This window comes from Bubalus bubalis, chromosome 17 (assembly GCF_019923935.1).
Source record: "Bubalus bubalis isolate 160015118507 breed Murrah chromosome 17, NDDB_SH_1, whole genome shotgun sequence".
Taxonomy (NCBI): domain Eukaryota; kingdom Metazoa; phylum Chordata; class Mammalia; order Artiodactyla; family Bovidae; genus Bubalus; species Bubalus bubalis.
In genome coordinates, this window is record NC_059173.1 from 6595985 (window position 1) to 6615596 (window position 19612).

Genomic DNA, 19612 nt, shown 5'->3' on the forward strand with positions numbered 1-19612 from the left:
AGGATTCCTGTAATATCTGAGTGATTTCTACAACTTAGAGGTATTATTCGCCAGCTTGTCATCAACCTGACTCTTCAGGCCCTCAGCTTAGAACATGGAGTAGGCGGGTCTTTTATTATTTCATAGCTGGTGATTCTGTTCCACTGGGGGAAGAGCCAGGTTCTCCTGGATGGGCTGTCACAGCTTAGTGCGTCGGCTTCTTGCCCTCCTCTTGGCTGGTTCCTGGCTTTACATCGAATTGGCCATATTGTGCTAGGTGGGTTGATGCTGATCCCTCTGCCCGAAATGCCCTTCCCCTTCCTATCTAAAGGAGAGTGCAGTGGAAAGGCTAAGACAGACCTCAACAGTCTTCACCTGCCACATTAATGCTCTTTGTGGCAGGACCTGTGACTCACTTCCAACCAATAAACTCACAGGAAGAAACGCTGTCACTTCTGTGAGGGTATGACCGAAGACTGGTTTTGTCTTGCTAGCGCATTCTTGTCTTCGGAGCAACAACTGGCCATGTAGCAAGGCACTGAGGGTGACGGCGGCAAGGAACTGAGTCCCTCCATCAACCACACAAGCTGGGAAGCGCCTCCTTCCCGTGCTGAGCCTTCAGATGAACCAGGGAACCCAGTGAAGCCAGTTCCCTGACTCCTGAGTGTTATCTGCAGTGCAGCAGAGTGGCCAGCAGGGGGCAGTGGCAACTCAGAAGACTCCCCGCCCACAAACTTTCCCTGGAATTTTCTTTCATAAATGAACGGATTAATGAATATAACAAAATAATTCACTGAGCACTTTCTATGTGCCTGTCACTGTTCCTGGCCCTGGGGAGATAGAAAGTGACAAAGGACAAATTCTAGGACCTGGAAGCAAAGGACGATACGGCCAGCAGGAAGAGGAGAGGGAGCTGTGTCCAGCTGTTCTCGCCTGGCTTCATACGAGAATCATCCTGGGTTATTCAGTGAGCAGGCTCTGCCCCCTAACGTATTTTAATCAGTCCCCCAGAGCATTCTTTTTAAAGTTCCACAGGTGATTCTAAAATCCAGCCAGCAAAGAAGACGTACTGAGGGCCAAGAGGCACATGAAAAGATGCTTCACATCGCTAATTATTAGAGAAATGCAAATCAAAACTATAAGGGACCACCTCACACCAGTCAGAATGGCTGTCATCAAAAAGGCTACCAATAGTAAATGCTGGAAAGGGGGTGGAGAAAAGGAAGCCCTCCTACCCTGTTGGTGGGAATGTCAACTGGGGCAGCCGCTATGGAGCAGTATGGAGGTTCCTTAAAAAAACTAAATATGGAGTTACCATGGGACCCAGCAACCCCACTCCCTGAGCATACATCTGGAGAAAAGTCTAGTTCAAAAAGACACATGTAGCATTCTTTACAATAGCTAAGACATGGAAGCGATCGAAACGTCCATCAGCAGAAGAATGGATAAAGATGTGATGTATATAGGTGGTGCAGTAGTAAAGAATCTGCCTGCCAATGTAGGAGACAGAGGTCCAATCCCTGGGTTGGGAAGATCCCCTGGAGAAGGAAATGGCAACCCACTCCAGTATTCTCGCCTGGAAAATTCCATGGACAGAGGAGGCTGGTGGGCTATCGTCCACAGGGCTGCAAAGAGTCAGAAGTAACTGAGTGACTGAGCACGCATGCATACATGCACGCCGTGGAATTCTGTGCTCACTCAGGCGTGTTGGACTCTCTGTGACCCCGTGGACTGTAGCCTTTCAGGCTCCTCTGTCCATGGATTCTCCAGGCAAGAATACTGGAGTGGGTTGCCATTTCCTCCTCCAGGGGGTTTTCTCAACTCAGGGATCGAACCTGAGTCTCTCATGTCTCCTGCGTTGGCAGGCAGATTCTTTACGATAAGCACCACCTCTTTTAATTATTACAACCCCAAGACACACTGTTATGGCCATCCTCACTTTATATCTGTGCAAATGAAGAACTGCTGGGGTATCCCACTGGGTAACCTGTCAAGCCAGTTAGTGGGAGAGACAGGATTCACATCCAAGTGGTCCAAGTCCTGTTAATCACTGCACCAGAGAGCCCATTTTACAGATGAGGAAACTGAGGCTCGGGCAGAGGTCTCTTGTGAAAGGTACACAAGAAGGAAGTGGCTGAGTTGTGGTTTGATTCTCTGCCTCCAGAGTCAGCCCCATTCAATTCTGACTCAATCATCAGTAACAGTGAGAAGAATTCCACATGGAATTCCATCCCTGGTAGAAACCAACCATCTTCAAAGGCATCTGTGTTTATCTCCACTTCCCAGAAGATGGCAGGAAAGTGATATGGGAAGTGACTTGAATTTGAAACTGGAGGCCAGGTTCTGCCGCTCGCTTCACGTCTCTGGACTTCATTTTTTTCCTGCCTGTTAAGTAAACGGACTGGACCAAGACCTCATCTGTGAGCTGAGATGTGGCTGGACAATGGCATTCCCCCATGAGGATGTACTCACACTTTGAAATAAGATTGTTTAAGGCAGGTATTTTCCAACCTAGATGCTACTGACATTTTTGGGCTGGGTAATTCTTTGTGGGAGGGGGGTGGTCCTGAGCCTTGCAGGAAGTTGGACAGCATCCCTGGCCTCTGCCCACTAGATGCCAGCATACCCTCTCCCAACGACAACCAAAGATGCCTCTACAAACTGTCACTGACAGCTGTCCCCTGGGCAGCAAATTCAGCCCGGTTGAGAATCACTTGTCTGAGGTCTAAACAATTCTGATGGTAATCTGTGTGATGTCATCCTGACCTCTCCCAGGAATTCAAGTGAGTTGGACTCACGGCTTATAGACATAATCACCAAGCTACCCTCATTCCCTCCCAGCCACTCCTCTCTCCCCTTTGGTACAGGAAAAAATGTACATTTATGGAGCACATGTGAGCAAAATGCTCAAAATCAGGTTGTTTGCTTATTGCTATGAATGGTTTATAACACACTCTACAGTAGTGGAGCATTGAAACTGAGTGGTAATTAGCAACCAGTATTAACCAACCGAACACTTATTATATGCTAGACACATGGTTATGAGCGTCTGTATCTATGGTTGTCATGGTCAGTTTTTCTGATGAGGACACCAGCTTTGGCTTGTATAAGTCACGCAGCTGACAAGTGGCAGGGCAAACTTGACCTGCTGGATTTGAAGTCCTGTGCACTTAATGGTTCTGCTATAATGAAGGTTTGTTCCAGTTGGAGCTAGTGGTAAAGAACCTGCCTGCCAATGCAGGAGATGTCAGAGATGCAGATTCGATCCCTGGGTTGGGAAGATTCCATGTAGAAAGGAATGGCAACGTGCCCCAGTATTCTTACCTGGAAAATCCCATAGACAGAGCCTGGTGGGCTACAGTCCATTAGGTCGCAAAGATTTGGACATGACTATAGTCTAAGCTATAGACTTAGCACATCACACGTTGCTTTCGCAGAGACAGGAATCTCTAAATGCTCGAGCCTGGCATGCTGGCTGAGGTGAGGCTGCTGGGGACGATTCATCAGTGGAAACTTTTACTATGGCCAGCATCTGGCCATGAGGGTTCGGTCCAGGTCGGGAACTTTCCAGGTCTCGTATTTGTGGGTTCTGGGCTATGAAGGGCCAGGGCCTCTTGGGGGATCCCTACAAGCCTCCCTGGAGATTCCATCCAGAAAACCCTCACTGACTGTGTCAGATCCTCATGACTTTTCACTGCCTCCAAAGAAGGGAGGTTGCAACGAAGCCACAAAGCGCAATAAAGAGCACGTTAGCACTGCTAACCATGACAAACACAGTAACTGCAACAAATACTGCCATTTTTTTGAGTCTGCTGGGACCGAGGGATACAACGACCAAATGGATACATTCCTGGTAAGTGTGTGACTCTGAACATAACAGCAGATCATTTCAATCAGCTGCAGCAAGTGCTGTGCGGCTATAGGAGCCGTGGGAGCACGGAGGAGGGAAGCATGACCTCGCCGAGGTGGGCAGGGAGGCCTTCCTGGAGGAGGTGATGCTGAAGATTCATTGTTATTCCTTTTACTGACTCGTGTCTCCTCCCACATCTTCAATATATCCCAGGCTTCCTGACTATGTGGATTGTGTCTGTTTATATATCGCTGTGTTTTTTTGCTGTATTTTCAGGACCTACCACCACTGTTCCCAAACTATGGACCATGGTGCCCGGGGTGCCACTGTGAACTCATGAGGGTGCTGTGAGGTTTTTAAAAATGTGGAGGAGACACAGTGACGCCTTCCAGCCCATGTGAACTCCTACTTTGGGGAAGCTCACTATTTTAACATCAGACTGAGCTATGTCCTTTCAATGATGCTAGGTTTTCTCTGGTTGCTCTGCTGAAAAGCAAGGGCTATGACAAAATGAAGGTGGACCAGGAGATGCGGGTGGCGGAGCCCAGCCTGATGCTAAGAGGCTGAGATGTTTGGGAGAACCCAAAAGGCACACACACCCCCACAGTAGTAATGCTGTTATTAATTACAGATAAGGGGGCGGGGGAGCCTGGTGGGCTGCCGTCTGTGGGGTCGCACACAGTCGGACACGACTGAAGTGACTTAGCATAGCATAGCATAGCACTATTTAAGAATGAAATAAAAATACGATCCTTTCTGTGAATTCATGGGCATTACTTTTTCAAGCAGCTACTAAGTTGTCAGGATATAGCTACTTATTAAGTGGTTTGGAGCTAACTGGTTAATAAGTGTAACTGCTAAGTGTTCTAGCCTGGGAAATCTATGAAACAATCCTGGCATTCTAGAGATTCTGTGAGTTGAGAAAGTTGGGGGGCCTCTGTGTCGGCATCTGCTTGCATATAAGAGGACCCATTAAATGACTGAGCTACATCCAATAACCCTGCCTGGTAGGAAGTAGTAATCCCCTTTTCACAGGTGAGGGATCGAGGCCCAGAGAGGGCAAGCTATTTGCCCAAGGTCACCCAGCAGAGCCAGGGGTGGGTCTGATGGCAAACCCCAGACTCTTCCTTCTCTTATGATCTGTCTCTTCTTTAAGTGGCCTGGGGTAAAGGAACCAAGAGTGAGAACTCATGGCTTTGAGTCCCAGCCTGACCAAATTATGGCGTTGGTAAGTGACTGTGAACAGAGGCTGCAGACATCCTGAGCTTATACAATTTGCCGTCTGCTTCCTGATTCTCTTGGTGGAAGATCTTGGTCAACAGCAGAGCGCCAGAGCTCTGCCCAGGAGCTATGATTGCAGACAGGTGAGGCGGGAAGATGATGCTTTGGGGGGTTAATCAGGCTTGAGCTGGAATCCTGAGCGCTTCCCTCGCCTGCTGTGTGACTTCAGGAAAGGCGCTCACCCTCTCTGGGCCTTCTCAGCCTGCTTTCGAGTGCGCACATGCACACAGCTCATGCAGTTTTGTGAGGGTTAAGCGTGTGAATGTTGGGGAAGGGCTGGGCACAGCCACAGTGCCCATCAAACTGGGCTGTTTCCTTGGCTCAGCAGAGGATACATCTTAGAGCTGCTTTAGGTTCAATAACCTCGTTCTCATCACGGAATCCGGATGCAGCCTCCCCCTCATTCTGGGCACCTCGCTGCTAGACTCTGGCGGTCCTCCTGTCTCACGCGTCATCTCCTGTCAGCCCCGCCAGGCCTGGAATGATGCTGGAACCCCACGCCAGGTTCTTACAGCATCTAAGAGGAGGACGGCGTGTCTCCTGACACCCGGCTTGACTTGTGAACTCATTAGCACAGGTGTCAGGGACGCCTTCTCACCAGAGTGCTGCGGATCCTGGGAGAGGGAGAGGCAGAGGCCCCGAGGCAGGGGACTGCCTTCTGGGAATCCCAGCATCTGCTGTGGCCCAGAGGGTCTTTGAAGACTGTGCCTGATGAGTGAGGGGCCTTTCCTTTCTTTTTAAAAAATATCTCCACCCTTCAGTATTTTTAAATCAGCATCTATTTTTAGCTTTTCATCTGTAGGTCTCAGCAGCTTGCATGACTCAAGATGCTTCTGACCACCCCCCTCCCACATTGGGTGCAGTTCACCTTCGGGGATTCCCTGGTGGCTCAGCAGTAAAGAATCCGCCTGCTAATGCCGGAGACCTGGGTTCAGTTCCTGGGTCAGGAAGATCCCCTGGAGAAGGGAATGGCAACCCACTCCAGTATTCTTGCCTGGAGAGAATCCCATGGATAGAGGAGCCTGGCAGGTTACAGTCCATGGGGTCTCAAAGAGTCAGACACAACTGAGCATCTTTCACTCACTCACAGTCACTGGGGGGCGTGAGATCTGTATTTGCTTCCTGGGCGGCTGTAATGAAGGTCACTAACCAGGGGGCTTAGGACAAAAGTCACTCCTTGTCTCCTAGCTCTGGAGGCGAGAAGCCTGAAGTCAAGAAGGCAGCAGGGTCCTGCTCCCTCCAAAACCTCCAAAGGCGGGTGCTTCCCTACCTCTCCCCAGCTTCTGATGGTTGCTGGCCATGCCCGGCACCCTCGTCCTGCAGGCGCGAAACTCCCATCTCTGCTTCTGTCATCATGGGACGCTGTCCCAACATCTCTGTCTCCATCTCAGACCAAAATCTCTGCTTTACTACAACATTTGCTTTTATTGTGGTTGTCTGGAACCGAACCCACAGTAATCTCCAAGGGCTGCCTGTATCTGTTTATCCAATGGAAGAGGACAAGGACTTTCTGGCTTTCCAATTGTCCTCCGACAGTGAAGGCTTTTACCCGTCTGAATGGCAGGACCGCTTGTTTGTGTGGTCATGAAAAAGATCCACGAAGCCTATTTGGAAGACTTGTGAGAAGTGATAAAACATAGCCGCTGGAGCGGAAAGCCATGTCCTTAAGCCCTTTGCATCAGATGTAGATGAAGTGAAGTGAAAGTCGCTCAGTCGTGTCTGACTCTTTGCGATCCCATGGACTATACAGTCATGGAACTCTCCAGGCCAGAATACTGGAGTGGGTAGCCTTTCCCTTCTCCAGGGGATCTTCCCAACCCAGGGATTGAACCCAGGTCTCCTGCATTGCAGGCAGATTCTTTACCAGCTGAGCCACCAGGGAAGCCCCCAGGTGTAGATGAGTTTACAATAAACATAAATAATCAACACCGACCTTCTTCTTGTTCTAACTCTTGATTCTCCAATACTATCGGAGGCCTCAGTGTGGCTCTGGGAGCTTGGGCTGGCTGTGGATCTGCTTGAAACACACTCACGCAAGACAGGGCACAAACAGCAGTGTCGCTGACGCCTCTGAACCCCGGATGTTGCGTGAGGCTTTGAGCCTTCTGCGGAGCCTCAGGCTTTCCTTAAGCAATGCGTCCCATCCCTCCCAGCACAGCAGAATCCCTGGGGAGCTTCTGAAACTCAGGCTGCACCCCAGACCTACGGCATCCGGATCCCCAGGGAGTTTTCAGACATTCTAGACGATTCCTACGCGCTCCTGAGGCTGAGACCTCCAGACCCCTGCTCTCCACCTCCTCTGCCTGGTGAGAATATGGTGTTACTCTTCCATTCTCAGAGTGACGTTAGGAGCCTTTTTGGAGTTTTTATGGTAGAGAAACCCCCAAAGGGTTTTTTTTAAAGCCAAACATTTGTTTTGATGGCTCCGTAGAGGAGGCCAAAGAGTTTAAATCCACTCTATTTACTGACCTGTGGACTGCTTGATTTTAAGCACGCAGGGTCAGGCTGGTCTGGGTTTGCCTCTGGCCTCCTGCATAACTCACTAGGCTGTGTGAGCTGGGGCAACGATTTCACCTCTCTGAACCTCAGCATCTTCTTCAGAAGATGGAGACAGTACTGCTGTGTTCACAAAGCTACTAGAGGAGGAAGAGAGGGAATTCTGGGAAAGGACTCAACCAGTGTGTGTGTGCACGTGTGTGTGTGTATGTGTTAGTTGCTCAGTCGTGTCTCTTTGGGACTCCATGGGTTGTAGCGTGTGTGTGTGTATATATGTGTGTGTATGTGAGTGGCTCAGTCGTGTCCAACTCTTTGGGACGCCATGGGCTGTAGCGTGTGCGTGTGTGTGTGCGTGTGTGCGTGTATATGTATGTGTTAGCTGCTCAGTCATGTCAGGCTCTTTGGGATTCCATGGGCTGTAGCGTGTGTGTCTGTGTGTGTGGGTCTGTGTATGTGTGTGGGTCTGTGTGTATGTGTGTGTGTGTATGTGTTAGTCGCTCAGTTGTGTCCGACTCTTTGGGACTCCATGGACTGTAGCCTGCCAGGCTCCTCTGTCCATGGAATTCTCCAGGCAAGAATACTGGAGTGGGTTGCCATTCCTTTCTCAGGGGATCTTCCAGAACCAGGGATTGAACCAGGGTCTCCTGCATTGCAGGCAGACTCAGCACAGTGCCTGATAACTCACTATAAATCTTAACCATATGATAACGTTTACCATAAATGTTGGAGTAGCAGCACCCTCAAACCTGTGGGCTTGGTCATAGGTCATAATCATAATACATGCTCCCAGCAGTGGGTGCTGCCTCCTCACAGCCCAGCCCTCCACCGGTAAGAAAAGGAAGCCAGCCCTCCCGGCGGGGTCCCCCGGGGGCTCAAGTCAGTGCGGAGGACTCACAAACACAGTGGGGCAGGCGCGAGGTCCAGATGGGGGTGCCGGTCTCGCGGCTGTAGCAGGTCAGGAGGGAGCTCCCCTCCAGCACGAAGCCTGGGTTGCAGGTGTACTGGATGGTGGTGCCCACCAGCAGCACGGGGTCAGAAATCAAGCGGGTCGAGTGGTCCACTTCCCCGGGGTCGGTGCAGTACATGACTGTGCGAGACAGATCAGACCAGGCGGCGTTAGGGCCGCACGACCATCGGTTTGCTGAGAACTACAGAATGATCTGGAACACTTCCCCACTTAGTTTTTTTCCTCATTTGAAAGACAATGCATGTGGCTGGAGAATAGGCCAGGACAAAAGACACTTGATTTTAATTTCGCTTTTAAGAATTGGCGCCCCCGAGAAATGTTTGTACCAGGGTCCGAGGACCTGGATGCAAGGTTGCACACTGCACCTAATGGTATTTGTAATGGAGGGATTTACGGTCTGATGACCTAAAGGGAAAAAAGCCAAGACGGCTCTTACTTTTCTCACAGAATGGGGGGTCGCTGCTCCAGCTGAGGTCCCATTGGCAGGTGAGGGTGTCACTCCCCACGATGTCGTAGCCGGGGTCACACTGGTAGGTGATTCGGGCCCCCCTCACGAGCTCCGTATGGGAAGTGGTTTTCCAGCCGTTCTGGATCTCGGGCAAATCAGAGCAGGAGTCGTTCCTCGACACCTCTTTAAAAGAAAAATGTCATCCTTAGAAGCGAAGGTGGCCTCTCTATTGGGGGTTTGTTTTATGAATGTCAGAGGGAAGAGCAAATAGAAGATGAGGAAGCCTCTGGAAATAAGCAATACAACTTCTGAAACCTGGCAGGAACTCTTAACCTGCAGGAATTCTTCTAGAGGGGGCTTTTACGATGACCTCTTCCCACTGTGGATGTGTGACCTCCGGCCCCAGTCAAGCCGTCGGATGACGGCAGCTCCAGCTGGCATCCTGACCACAACCTCATAAGAGATCCCAACTCAAGACCACTCAGTGTGAGCTCCTCAACTCTTGACTCACAGCAACTGTGAGACAGTAAGCGTTTATGGCTAATTTGGGCATGGGGAGTCATCTGTTACACAGCAGTAGGTTGCTCCTGTCCTCAGCCTTGGGCTTCCCAGGTGGCTCAGTGGTAAAGAATCCGTCTGCCAACACAGGAGACACAGGTTCCATCCCGGGGTTGGGAAGATGCCCTGGAGAAGGAAATGGCAACCCACTCCAAAATTCTTGCCTGGGAAATCCCATGGACAGAGGAGCCTGGTGGGCTACAGTTCACAGGATCACAACAGTCGGACATGACTAAGCATGCATATATGCACATGGCCTCAACCTTGTCCTAAGAAATGTCCATAGAGCTATGGGCTTGATGGATTAGTCACATACACTTTTTGTACTGCAGATTGAGACAAACATGTAACTATTAAGATAGAATAACTATTGGTTGCATTCTTCAGATCCCATTGCCTGCCATCAGTGAACAGTAACCACACTCCAGAAAATGCTACACACAGCTTATCATCACAGAGTCTTCCTCCAGAATAACTCTGTTTTCCTCCTGCCAACCTTTGTTACTAAGGTAGCAATCCAAAGCCCACCACTACGACTCTCGCTTCAGAGTGCCCACTGCACAGATTTTGAGACAAGAGCTAATTACACCATATAATTAATTTGTGGCTCTTCTGTGCTTCTGGGGGAAGCAAAGCACCTCCTCTGTCTGCGGGAAAGTCATTCTGAGAAACAAGCAATGGTTTTTCCCCGGGATTTCATCATGATTTTATTTGAGGGAAGGAGATCTCCTGGGTGTCTGCGAGAAGGAGGGGAGCGGGAAACGGCTTCTAGAATTGCCTGGTGGGGAGCAGAAGCCTCTATTTTTAGGCCTTTGAAAAATCAGCCAAGCCCTGGATTTGGGACACAGCTGCAACAGCTCAGGCTCTGGATGAAAGAGGAGAAATGGGGGCAAAGACGGAATCTGCGGTCTGCCTTGTGCCAAGAGTTTTGAGACAGAATGATTTGCTTGCCTGACTTATTTTTTTGCATCTTCTTTTTTTTTTTAAATATTTATACTTTAATTAGAGTACAATTGCTTGACAATGTCATGTTAGTTTCTGCTGTACAACAGCGTGAATCAGCTATATGCACACATATATATCCCGTCCCTCGAGAGCCTCCCTCCCGCCCCCCTCCCGGCCCTCTAGGCTGTCATTGAGCATGAGTGGAGCTCCCGTGCTAGACGGCAGCTTCCCACTAGCTGTCTATTTCACTCAGCGCTACTCACTCCACCCGTCCCAACAGATCACTACTCTCCTGCCCCAACGTGTCCACATGTCTGTTCTCTACATCTGCATGTCTGCTCCTGCCATGTGAATTGTTTCATCAGTACCTTCCTTCTAGATTCCATATATGTGTGTGCCTTTTCAGTAAGCCGACACGACTACTCATTTCCATAGGACCTCCCGTCTCCTCCGGGGCACTCATCACGTTTGCCATTGCTCGGCGCTGCCACCAGGCAGCAGAGCCTTGGCTCAAAGTGTGGCCCCACCGTCCACTAACTGGGTGGCCTTGGCCCAGTCACGCAACCTTCTCTTCTTCAGTTTCAGATTCAGGAGACCCCCCTGGAGACCCTGCTTCAGGAATCTACATGTTCACCAAACATCCCAGGTGAAGGTTCTGGCATGATCTGATGAAACTCTGTTAACTTTGCCAAACTTGCCTAGGAGTCCGATAACTTCCCTTCTAATTTTTTGTTGTTATCGTTCATTTTTTAGAAGCTGTGTGGCGCCTGTCATGTCAGTAAATATCTCTGAGCCTCACTGTCCTCAATCATAGAGTGGAGACAAGAATCATGACCCTGACTATCCCTAGAGGTAAGGTGGAAACTAATTAATGTGTAGGATACCAGAATAACACTAATATGAGACATATGGAGTCAGTGATTTGTTTTGACTAAGACCTGAGTGCCTACCATGTGGCAGGCGCCAGGATTTAGGGATCTGAAGTCATGGTTCCATTTTCATGGTCAAGATCAGCACGATGGTCCAATTTTTGGCAAAATATGTATTGAGTACATGCCACCACTTCCCAGTCTTATGCTCATAGCAGACATCACTAATCAATCACAGCAACTTCTTTCTTTGAGTCAAGCTGAAACCTTCCAATCCTTTTCCACACAACACTCCAGGGAGCCACAGTCATTTGATTGGAGCTAACTCACAATATGGAGCTTATTTATTATCCTGAGATTAGAGGAATAAACACACAAGTGACCAATAACTCTTTGCAAAACACTGCTTACTCATCTCTGCTTTTTAAGTCCCTTCCCTCCCATATGCTTGGCCGCAGACAATAGCAAAACATAAGAAGCAATGAGGAGACTGGGTCTTTGCTTCTGTCTGTGCAGAGAAGAATAATGGGAAGTCAGAACCATGTAGGTTCAGGATTCCCATGGACTGTTCTGACAGCATCCAGGGCAGATAAGCCTTGGCCACCTTGCAGAGCTGGGGTCAGGCCTTGAGATCAGTCTAGGAGCTTCAGAATTCTCTAGATGACAAGAGAAACCCCCAACCCTCCTGTTGGACCCCTCTACTGGACAGGAGTTGCATCTACATCTGGTTAAATCTAGACCCAGTGTAGCAAACACCTCTCCCGTGCCCGTGACAGACATCACTAGTCAATCATGGCACCCTTTTCCACTGACTTCAGACCTGGCTTCCTCTGAAATCAACATGGTCTTCAGGCCAGGTAGTGATGAGCAATTGATTGACATCAAAATTAAATACAAGGCTTCCTCGGTGGTCCAGTGGTTGAGAATCCACCTTGTAATGCAGGGGACCCCAGTTTGATCCCTGGTCTGGGAAGATCCCACACGTCGTGGAGCAACTGAGCCTGTGTGCCACAACTCCTGAAGTGGTACAGTTAGAGGCCATGCTCTGCAGTGAGAGAAGAGGCCCCAACAAGAAGCCTGCACCCCGCAGTTAGAAAGTAGCCTCTCTAGTAGCCACACCTAGAGAAAAGCCCATTTGCAGCAATGAAGACCCAGCATAGCCAAAAAAAAAAAAAAACTTAAAAAAAATTAAATACAGAAATTAGCTATGTATTTCTTTAACAGAAATAAGAAAAACCGGAACTGTTCTCTCTTTTTGTGTTACCTGTACGAGCCAGGCTGTGCACCCCGGGGAAGCACTTGCTGGAATCCTGTGCTCATCAGGATATGGTCCTGCTATTGTCTGCTAATGGGACTCTTTCTCCCATTTTTACTAACTGGCTCAAGGGCAGGGAGAGAATTCTATTTGTTCCTGTATCCTGATGCCTTGCACAGGGCCTGGCATGAAAGTTTGTGAACCAAACTCTCTGGAAACAGAGACAATGGATTTGAAGATGAAATAAAATAATACACATAATAGTGCTGGCCAGTTTCGAATTGTCACACGAATCTGAGTTTTTTGGCATCAGTTAACAAGAACACCTCCTCTTCAAGACAGTGCCAAAGTGAACACTGGCCGGGCTTTCTGGTCAACCTTGGGCAGCCTTGGAGAGAGTCAGATTTCCGTCATCAAGCTGAATGCAATTTTGGAAGACTGACCCGGCTACCAGAGGAGACAAATGAGCAAAACCTATGACCTCATCTTCCAGGAGGGAGGGAGGTGGGGAAGAAAGGTCTAAGGAGATGGATTGAAGCTGAGTCACCAGAAACTCTCCCCCCAAAGGCAGCTGACTCCAGAGGGCACCTGGCCTGGAAAGCCTCTGCCCAGGGCATTGGCCGGTAAAGAAGGCATGGAAAGTGGCAGCAATAACACTCTGAAGTACTCAGCACTGCAATCAAGGGTAAAAAGGCCCCTGAGACACATAACAAAGAAGACAGATACTTGTGATTGCTTTTCTGAGAGATGCATGCCGAGCAGGGAAGGGATGGGGAGTGTCCACCAGCTGGAAATAAAAAGCAGGGGACCAAGAGGGCTATTTTGAGACATTATTCTGCCATCTTCTCTGTCTGCCAGCTTCCCAAATGAAGTCATATTCCCTGCCTCAACACCACCACCAACAAGCAAACAAAACCAAACAAATGCAAGGGACTTATTCTCAGACGCATGAAGCTCCTTAAGACAGCCAGTGGTCAGGGAAGTGGCTTGTATTCTGGAGGCCAGAGAAGGTACAAAGAGAACACTTTGCATCGGCTGGATATGGGCAAATCTTCAAGCCAGTGGGAAGAAGCAAAGACATGGAGTCTTGTTCAGGCAAGACTACTGACTGGAGACGTACTATGGCCACAGGAGGAGTTAAGTTCCTGCAAAAATCTCCAGGTCAATAACGTGTTAAAGTCATGATCTACTAAGTCCTGGCGTCAACCCCGTGGAAGAGGCATCACTATTTCCATTTTACAGATGATAAGAAGGAGGCTCAGAGAGGTTAAGTGACTTGCCCAAGGTCACACAGCCATTGATTACAGTGTTAGGACTCGAACCCTGGTCCTTCCGACTGGAGAGCCCACCTCCTAAAAAAATGAAAAGACAATGTGTATTTCCTGTGCCAATATATTAAAAAAACTCAGATAGCACCACACGCCCCAAAAGACACATCTAGAGGGAATGGTCTTGGCTTGCATCTAAACACACAGACAGACAGTAACTGGCTGAAACACTTACCGATGTAGTTCATGATGAATCCCTGGCCTTTCCCAAAGATGAGGCCGGCGGGGTCCGAGTGGAACTGGATGGTTAGGTCCGGCGTGGACGAGTACAGCTTCTGGGGGCCGCTGTTTCCCAGGTACTGTCCCAAGATGTGGGGCATGACCTCGTCACCGTCGTAGATGGTCAGGATGTCACTGTTGCTGAGGTTCAGGCTTGGGGGACAGAGAGAAGAGGAGGGGGTCTTGAGAAGCCAAGTTACAGGCATTCAATAAGACTATTATTTTTTTTCAGGCAGCACTCGTTTTCTCGAGATACACTATGTGGTCAGGGCCCAAGCTAAGAAGTGGGGGGTGAGGGAGCCACAGGCTGAACCTGTAAATGGCCCATGCTGGTCCTTCCTGCACGCAGGAATGGATCTGTGCATGGACTGGGCTTTTGAAGACTCATTCATGAAATGACCATTCCTGCCGAGAGGTCACCGCAGGGCCAAGTGCTGCAGAGCCAGTAGGCTTGCCTTCGATACCCCCGTCATTAACAACCCTTCCCTGGGGGAAACGAGTGCTGGCCCCGAGCCACCTGCTGGCGGTGTGACATGGGTCTTCCATTTTTCTCTGACGCAGAACAAGCTGACTGCTTGCTAATTATAACTTGCCTCCTCATATAAAGTGAAATGATCTTTCCACTTATTATGTGGCAAATGCCTCAAAATCAGCCAGGTTATCTATTATGTTTAGCGGATGGGACCGCGGGTGGGGTGGAGAAAGACAAAAGATTCATGGAAGATGCTCCAACCTGCCATCACTATTCAGAGCGGCAAGGGACGACACACTTTTAAAGACCCAAACACAGGACAGTCCGCTAATGAAAGACAGTTAACAATCTGGGAAGTACTTCAGTAAGGCCCAGAAACCAGGGCTATGGCAGGCGTGCTGGACAAAACTGATCTCTGATTGTAGGGACGCCAGATAATTCAGCTTTGGCTGTATCAATCAAGGCAGCCCTGATTGTGTCCCCTCCTTTCCTTGTGTCCCCTCCCTAATATTTCCAAGCATTTACTACATGTTAGGGCTTCCCAGGTGGCACCAGTGGTAAAGAACCTGCCTGCCAGTGCAGGAGATCTAAGAGACACGGTTTTGATCCCTGGAGGACAGCATGGTGGACCACTCTAGTATTCTTGCCTGGAGAATCCTATGGACAGAGGAGACTGGTGGGCTACAGTCCGTGGGGGTCACACAGAGTCAGACACAATTGGAGCAACTTAGCATGCACGCAGCATGTGGCAGGCGCTGTGTGGCGCTCAGAAGACAGGAGGAGCCGCAGAGCAGTGGTCTGTTCAGACTAGAAAGCCAGGGATTGCGGCAGGAGTTACCATCATAAGTGCAGAGAAGGGAGTCTAACGCAGACGGGGTGCAGCACGGAAGCCTCCCTGGAGGAGGTGGCACTTGCTCAGGACCCGAAAGAAAGAGAAGGGGACCACAAGGCAGGCGTGCAGGAGAGGCAGAGAGGGCAGTGCCCGCGGCAGAGGGAGGAAGGGAGAAGGGCCACGGCTCCCGAAGGGGCACACCTGGCGGCCCCTGTGCCCAGCTTCAGGAACAGACGTGGGAATGGAGACTAGGCCACGGAGGATTTAGAGAGCCAAGTTTAGGTCCCCTGGGTGTCACCTTGCAGGGGATGGAAGACACGAAAGGATATTAAACAGGAGCATCCTGACAGACCAACTCACTGCCAGAGGAGAGGCATTCCGGGAAACGGCCTTCAGTGAAGTTCTGGGAACTGATGCGGATTGATGACGCCTCCCCCCCACCAAGCTTCATCCAACGCCCAAGGGCAGTGTTTGCTGCCACTCTGGGAGCGGGGAGGAGATAAGAAAACTGCGCATGGTGGTGCTTCGAGGAGTAAGAACAAGCAACACAAACACAAGGCCCGCTGCTGAAGGTCTGCTTCCAGCAGGCAGGGGATGCGCATCATCCTCCATCCCTCATGTCTAGTTGCTCCAAAGAGTGGCTTCGGGAGATTCCAACTGCCCCCACACCTTCCATCAGCTTCCCCTGCACCACTCCTCAGAATATCCTCTCCTGAAAAAAAGGTCTGCACTTGCTTTGCACACAGGGCTTTAAGACTAAGCTCCCAGACTCTGCCTATCCCCTGCCAGTTTCCAACTAGATGACAACCTCTAAACCCCTATTACGTTGACATTCTGGAGTCACTACCTTCTTCTGCATACAGAAGGTGCCCAGTAGATGCTACGCTATGAAAGAGCCTGCCGGAGAGTCTATTTGGCAACAGAAATAGTAGGGTTAATGTCAGCCTTTGGACTATGGAAGAGCCTCTTAACTCTAAGTACCATGAAACATCAATGGCTCGTGAAAGCGCTGGAGCAGGCCAGTATGAAACGCAGCTGAGTGGAGACATTTGTTCCATAAGCCGACTTCACAGCCAATTTGCTGCAACAGTGGTTTGCAGATATGCATGACTTCACTTTATTCTATCATTCATTTCAATGATCTCAGTGCAGCAGAAGCATCTTTTAGGATGCAAACACCTTTCATTTGAAAACCCAAGAGCAACTGTCTGTTCTTTCTAAAATAGGAAGGAACAGTGCTCTGAGAAGAGCCCACAGCCTTGGGAATCAGAAAGGTCTGGTTTGATTCCTCTTTCGACACTTTGATGGAGGGTGTGTGGTTTTTCTGAAGTTCCTTGCCTATGAATTGGGCTTACCATTTCCAGTCTATGTCATGGGCTTTCAGAGTGATGTAAGGGATGCAGGAGATCTGGGATCAGATTCTAGGTTCACTGATAGCACCTGGGCAGAATGTTATGTCATGTTGTAATGTTATTATGGGCATCATCACCATCCCCATCCTCACCACCACCATCATCATCACCAACACCACCACAACCATTATCATCACCATCAACACCATCATGACCACAACCATCATCAACACCATCATCAACATCAACACCACCACTACCATCACCACCACTGCAAAAATCATCATCATTATCATCACGACCATTATAATCATCACCACCACCATCATCACCATCATCAAAACCACTACCACCATTATCACCACCACCACCACCATCCCGATCATCACCACCACCAACACCATCATTACCATCACTACCACCACCATTATCATCACCACCATCATGACCATCATCACCACCACCACCATCATCACCACCATGACCATCATCACCACCACCACCATCATCACCATCATGACCATCAACACCACCACCATCATCACCATCATGACCATCAACACCACCACCATCATCACCATCATGACCATCAACACCACCACTACCATCACCACCATGACCATCATCAACACCACCATCATCACCATCATGACCATCATCAACACCACCATCATCACCATCATGACCATCATCAACACCACCACCATCACCATCATGACCATCATCAACACCACCATCATCACCATCATGACCATCATCAACACCACCACCATCACCATCATGACCATCATCAACACCACCACCATCACCATCATGACCATCATCAACACCACCACCATCACCATCAGTACCATCATCACCACCACCACCATCATCACCATCATTACCATCACTACCACCACCATCATCACCACTACCACCATCATCACCATCAGTACCATCATCACCACCACCACCATCATCACCATCATTACCATCACTACCACCACCATCATCAACACCACCACCATCATGACCATCATCAACACCACCACCATCATCAACACCACCACCATCATCACCACCACCACCATCATCATTATCATAACCACCATCATCACCATCATGACCATCATCAACACCAGCACCATCATCACCACCATGACCATCATCAACACCACCACCATCACCACCATCAGCACCATCATCACCACCACCACCATCATCACCATCAGTACCATCAACACCACCACCATCATCATTATCATAACCACCATCATCACCATCATGACCATCATCACCACCACCACCATCACAATCCCCACTTTGATGCTTACCAAGAAAACAGTAATGATAAAAATCAGCCTGGAGCTGCTGCCTTCCTGGGGGCAGAACAAAGGAAGAAAGGGGAGGTACTGGGAGTGAGTCGCCCATCACTGGCAAGAACAGAGATGTTTCCCAGGTCTGGATGTGAACCCTGATGAAGGCAGCCCCTGTGCATCTCCTTAAAAATGGTCCCACCCTGAAAGGGCAATAGAATCCAGCAGAGGGCAAGGTCCAGACCATCCAGGCTGCTGCTGTTCAGTCACTTCAGTCATGTCCAATTCTGTGTGACCCCATAGAGGGCAGCCTACCAGGCTCCCCCGTCCCTGGGATTCTCCAGGCAAGAACACTGGAGTGGGTTGCCATTTCCTTCTCCAAGGCATGAAAGTGAAAAGTGAAAGTGAAGTCGCTCAGTCATGTCTGACTCTTAGCGACCCCCATGGACTGCAGCCCACCAGGCTTCTCCGTCCATGGGATTTTCCAGGCAAGAGTACTGGAGTGGGGTGCCATTGCCTTCTCTGCCAATATCAAATACACTCCATAAGAGCGAGGAAAAAAGATTAGCACTCTATACCTTCCATAGTGTAACAGGGTGGTGACATTTGGCTGTCCTGTGAGAAACAGCCCAGAGCCCCTTTCTCATTGCAGAATTCCCAGCCCAAGAAGCCCTGTAGAGGGAGGGGTGAACTTTTACAACAAATAATCTTTAGAGCTATATGATTATTAGACTCAACTACACTTGTTGTGACCAGAAGACCCATGAAAACAAAGCTTTCAGCCAGAGAAGCAAAACAATGGAGAAGGTGCATGAAGGACAGTGGGAGAAAGAATAAAGGTACTCTCTCCTGTATCCTTCTTCTTCAGTCGCTCAGTCGTGTCTGACTCTTTGCGACCCTGTGGACTGCAGCACACCAGGCTTCCCTGTCCTTCTGGATCCATCTTTTTGAGAGGCTGGTTCCAATGATATACACAAATGCTGGTAATTGATTTTCCCTCCTGATCCAAAGATGAGCCTGTGTTTTTGCTTGCCTATTCAGCTGTGTTTGATACACTGAGTTCATCCAGGGTCTCTGCCGCTGGGCTACCCCCCAGCAATCGAGAGGAAAACGCAGAGGCTTTTAATGGCGGGCAGATTGGCCACAGGGCAGAGCAGGGCTTTCAGCGGGGGATAGAAGAGAGATGTCAGCTAGATACAATCTGAGGAGGCGCCGAGAAATCAGGATGTCAGTTTGACTCCAGTGCCAATGGGAGATGGAGAGGTGCTGGCAGGCAGGCGGGTTTGATCTGACTGGAATTGGGTGTAGCAGGTCCCCCGCAGGGAGGATTCCACGGGAAGACAGAGCTCCCCACGGCCAGCCCCCGCCTGCGCCAGCCCCCCTTAGCTGTCAGAGGGAAAGGCTTTCCTTGGGTGCAGGGGTCTTGAGCTCTTGCCGGAAGATCGCAGCCTCTGCGTCTCCTT

At 49.6% G+C, this 19612-nt stretch overlaps 1 protein-coding gene across 3 annotated transcripts in view; it reads right to left on the reverse strand.

The window, feature by feature from the left end:
* SEZ6L (seizure related 6 homolog like) overlaps positions 1-19612 on the reverse strand; it is a 203645-nt gene that overhangs the window by 14609 nt on the left and 169424 nt on the right. For all 3 annotated transcript variants that reach the window (XM_044930009.2, XM_006055589.4, XM_044930008.2), the window contains exons 10-12: positions 14152-14348; positions 9010-9204; positions 8502-8693 (exon numbers count right to left, since the gene is read on the reverse strand). In XM_044930009.2, coding sequence (XP_044785944.1) covers positions 8502-8693; positions 9010-9204; positions 14152-14348 — 584 coding nt within the window. The remainder of the gene's footprint in view (positions 1-8501; positions 8694-9009; positions 9205-14151; positions 14349-19612) is intronic.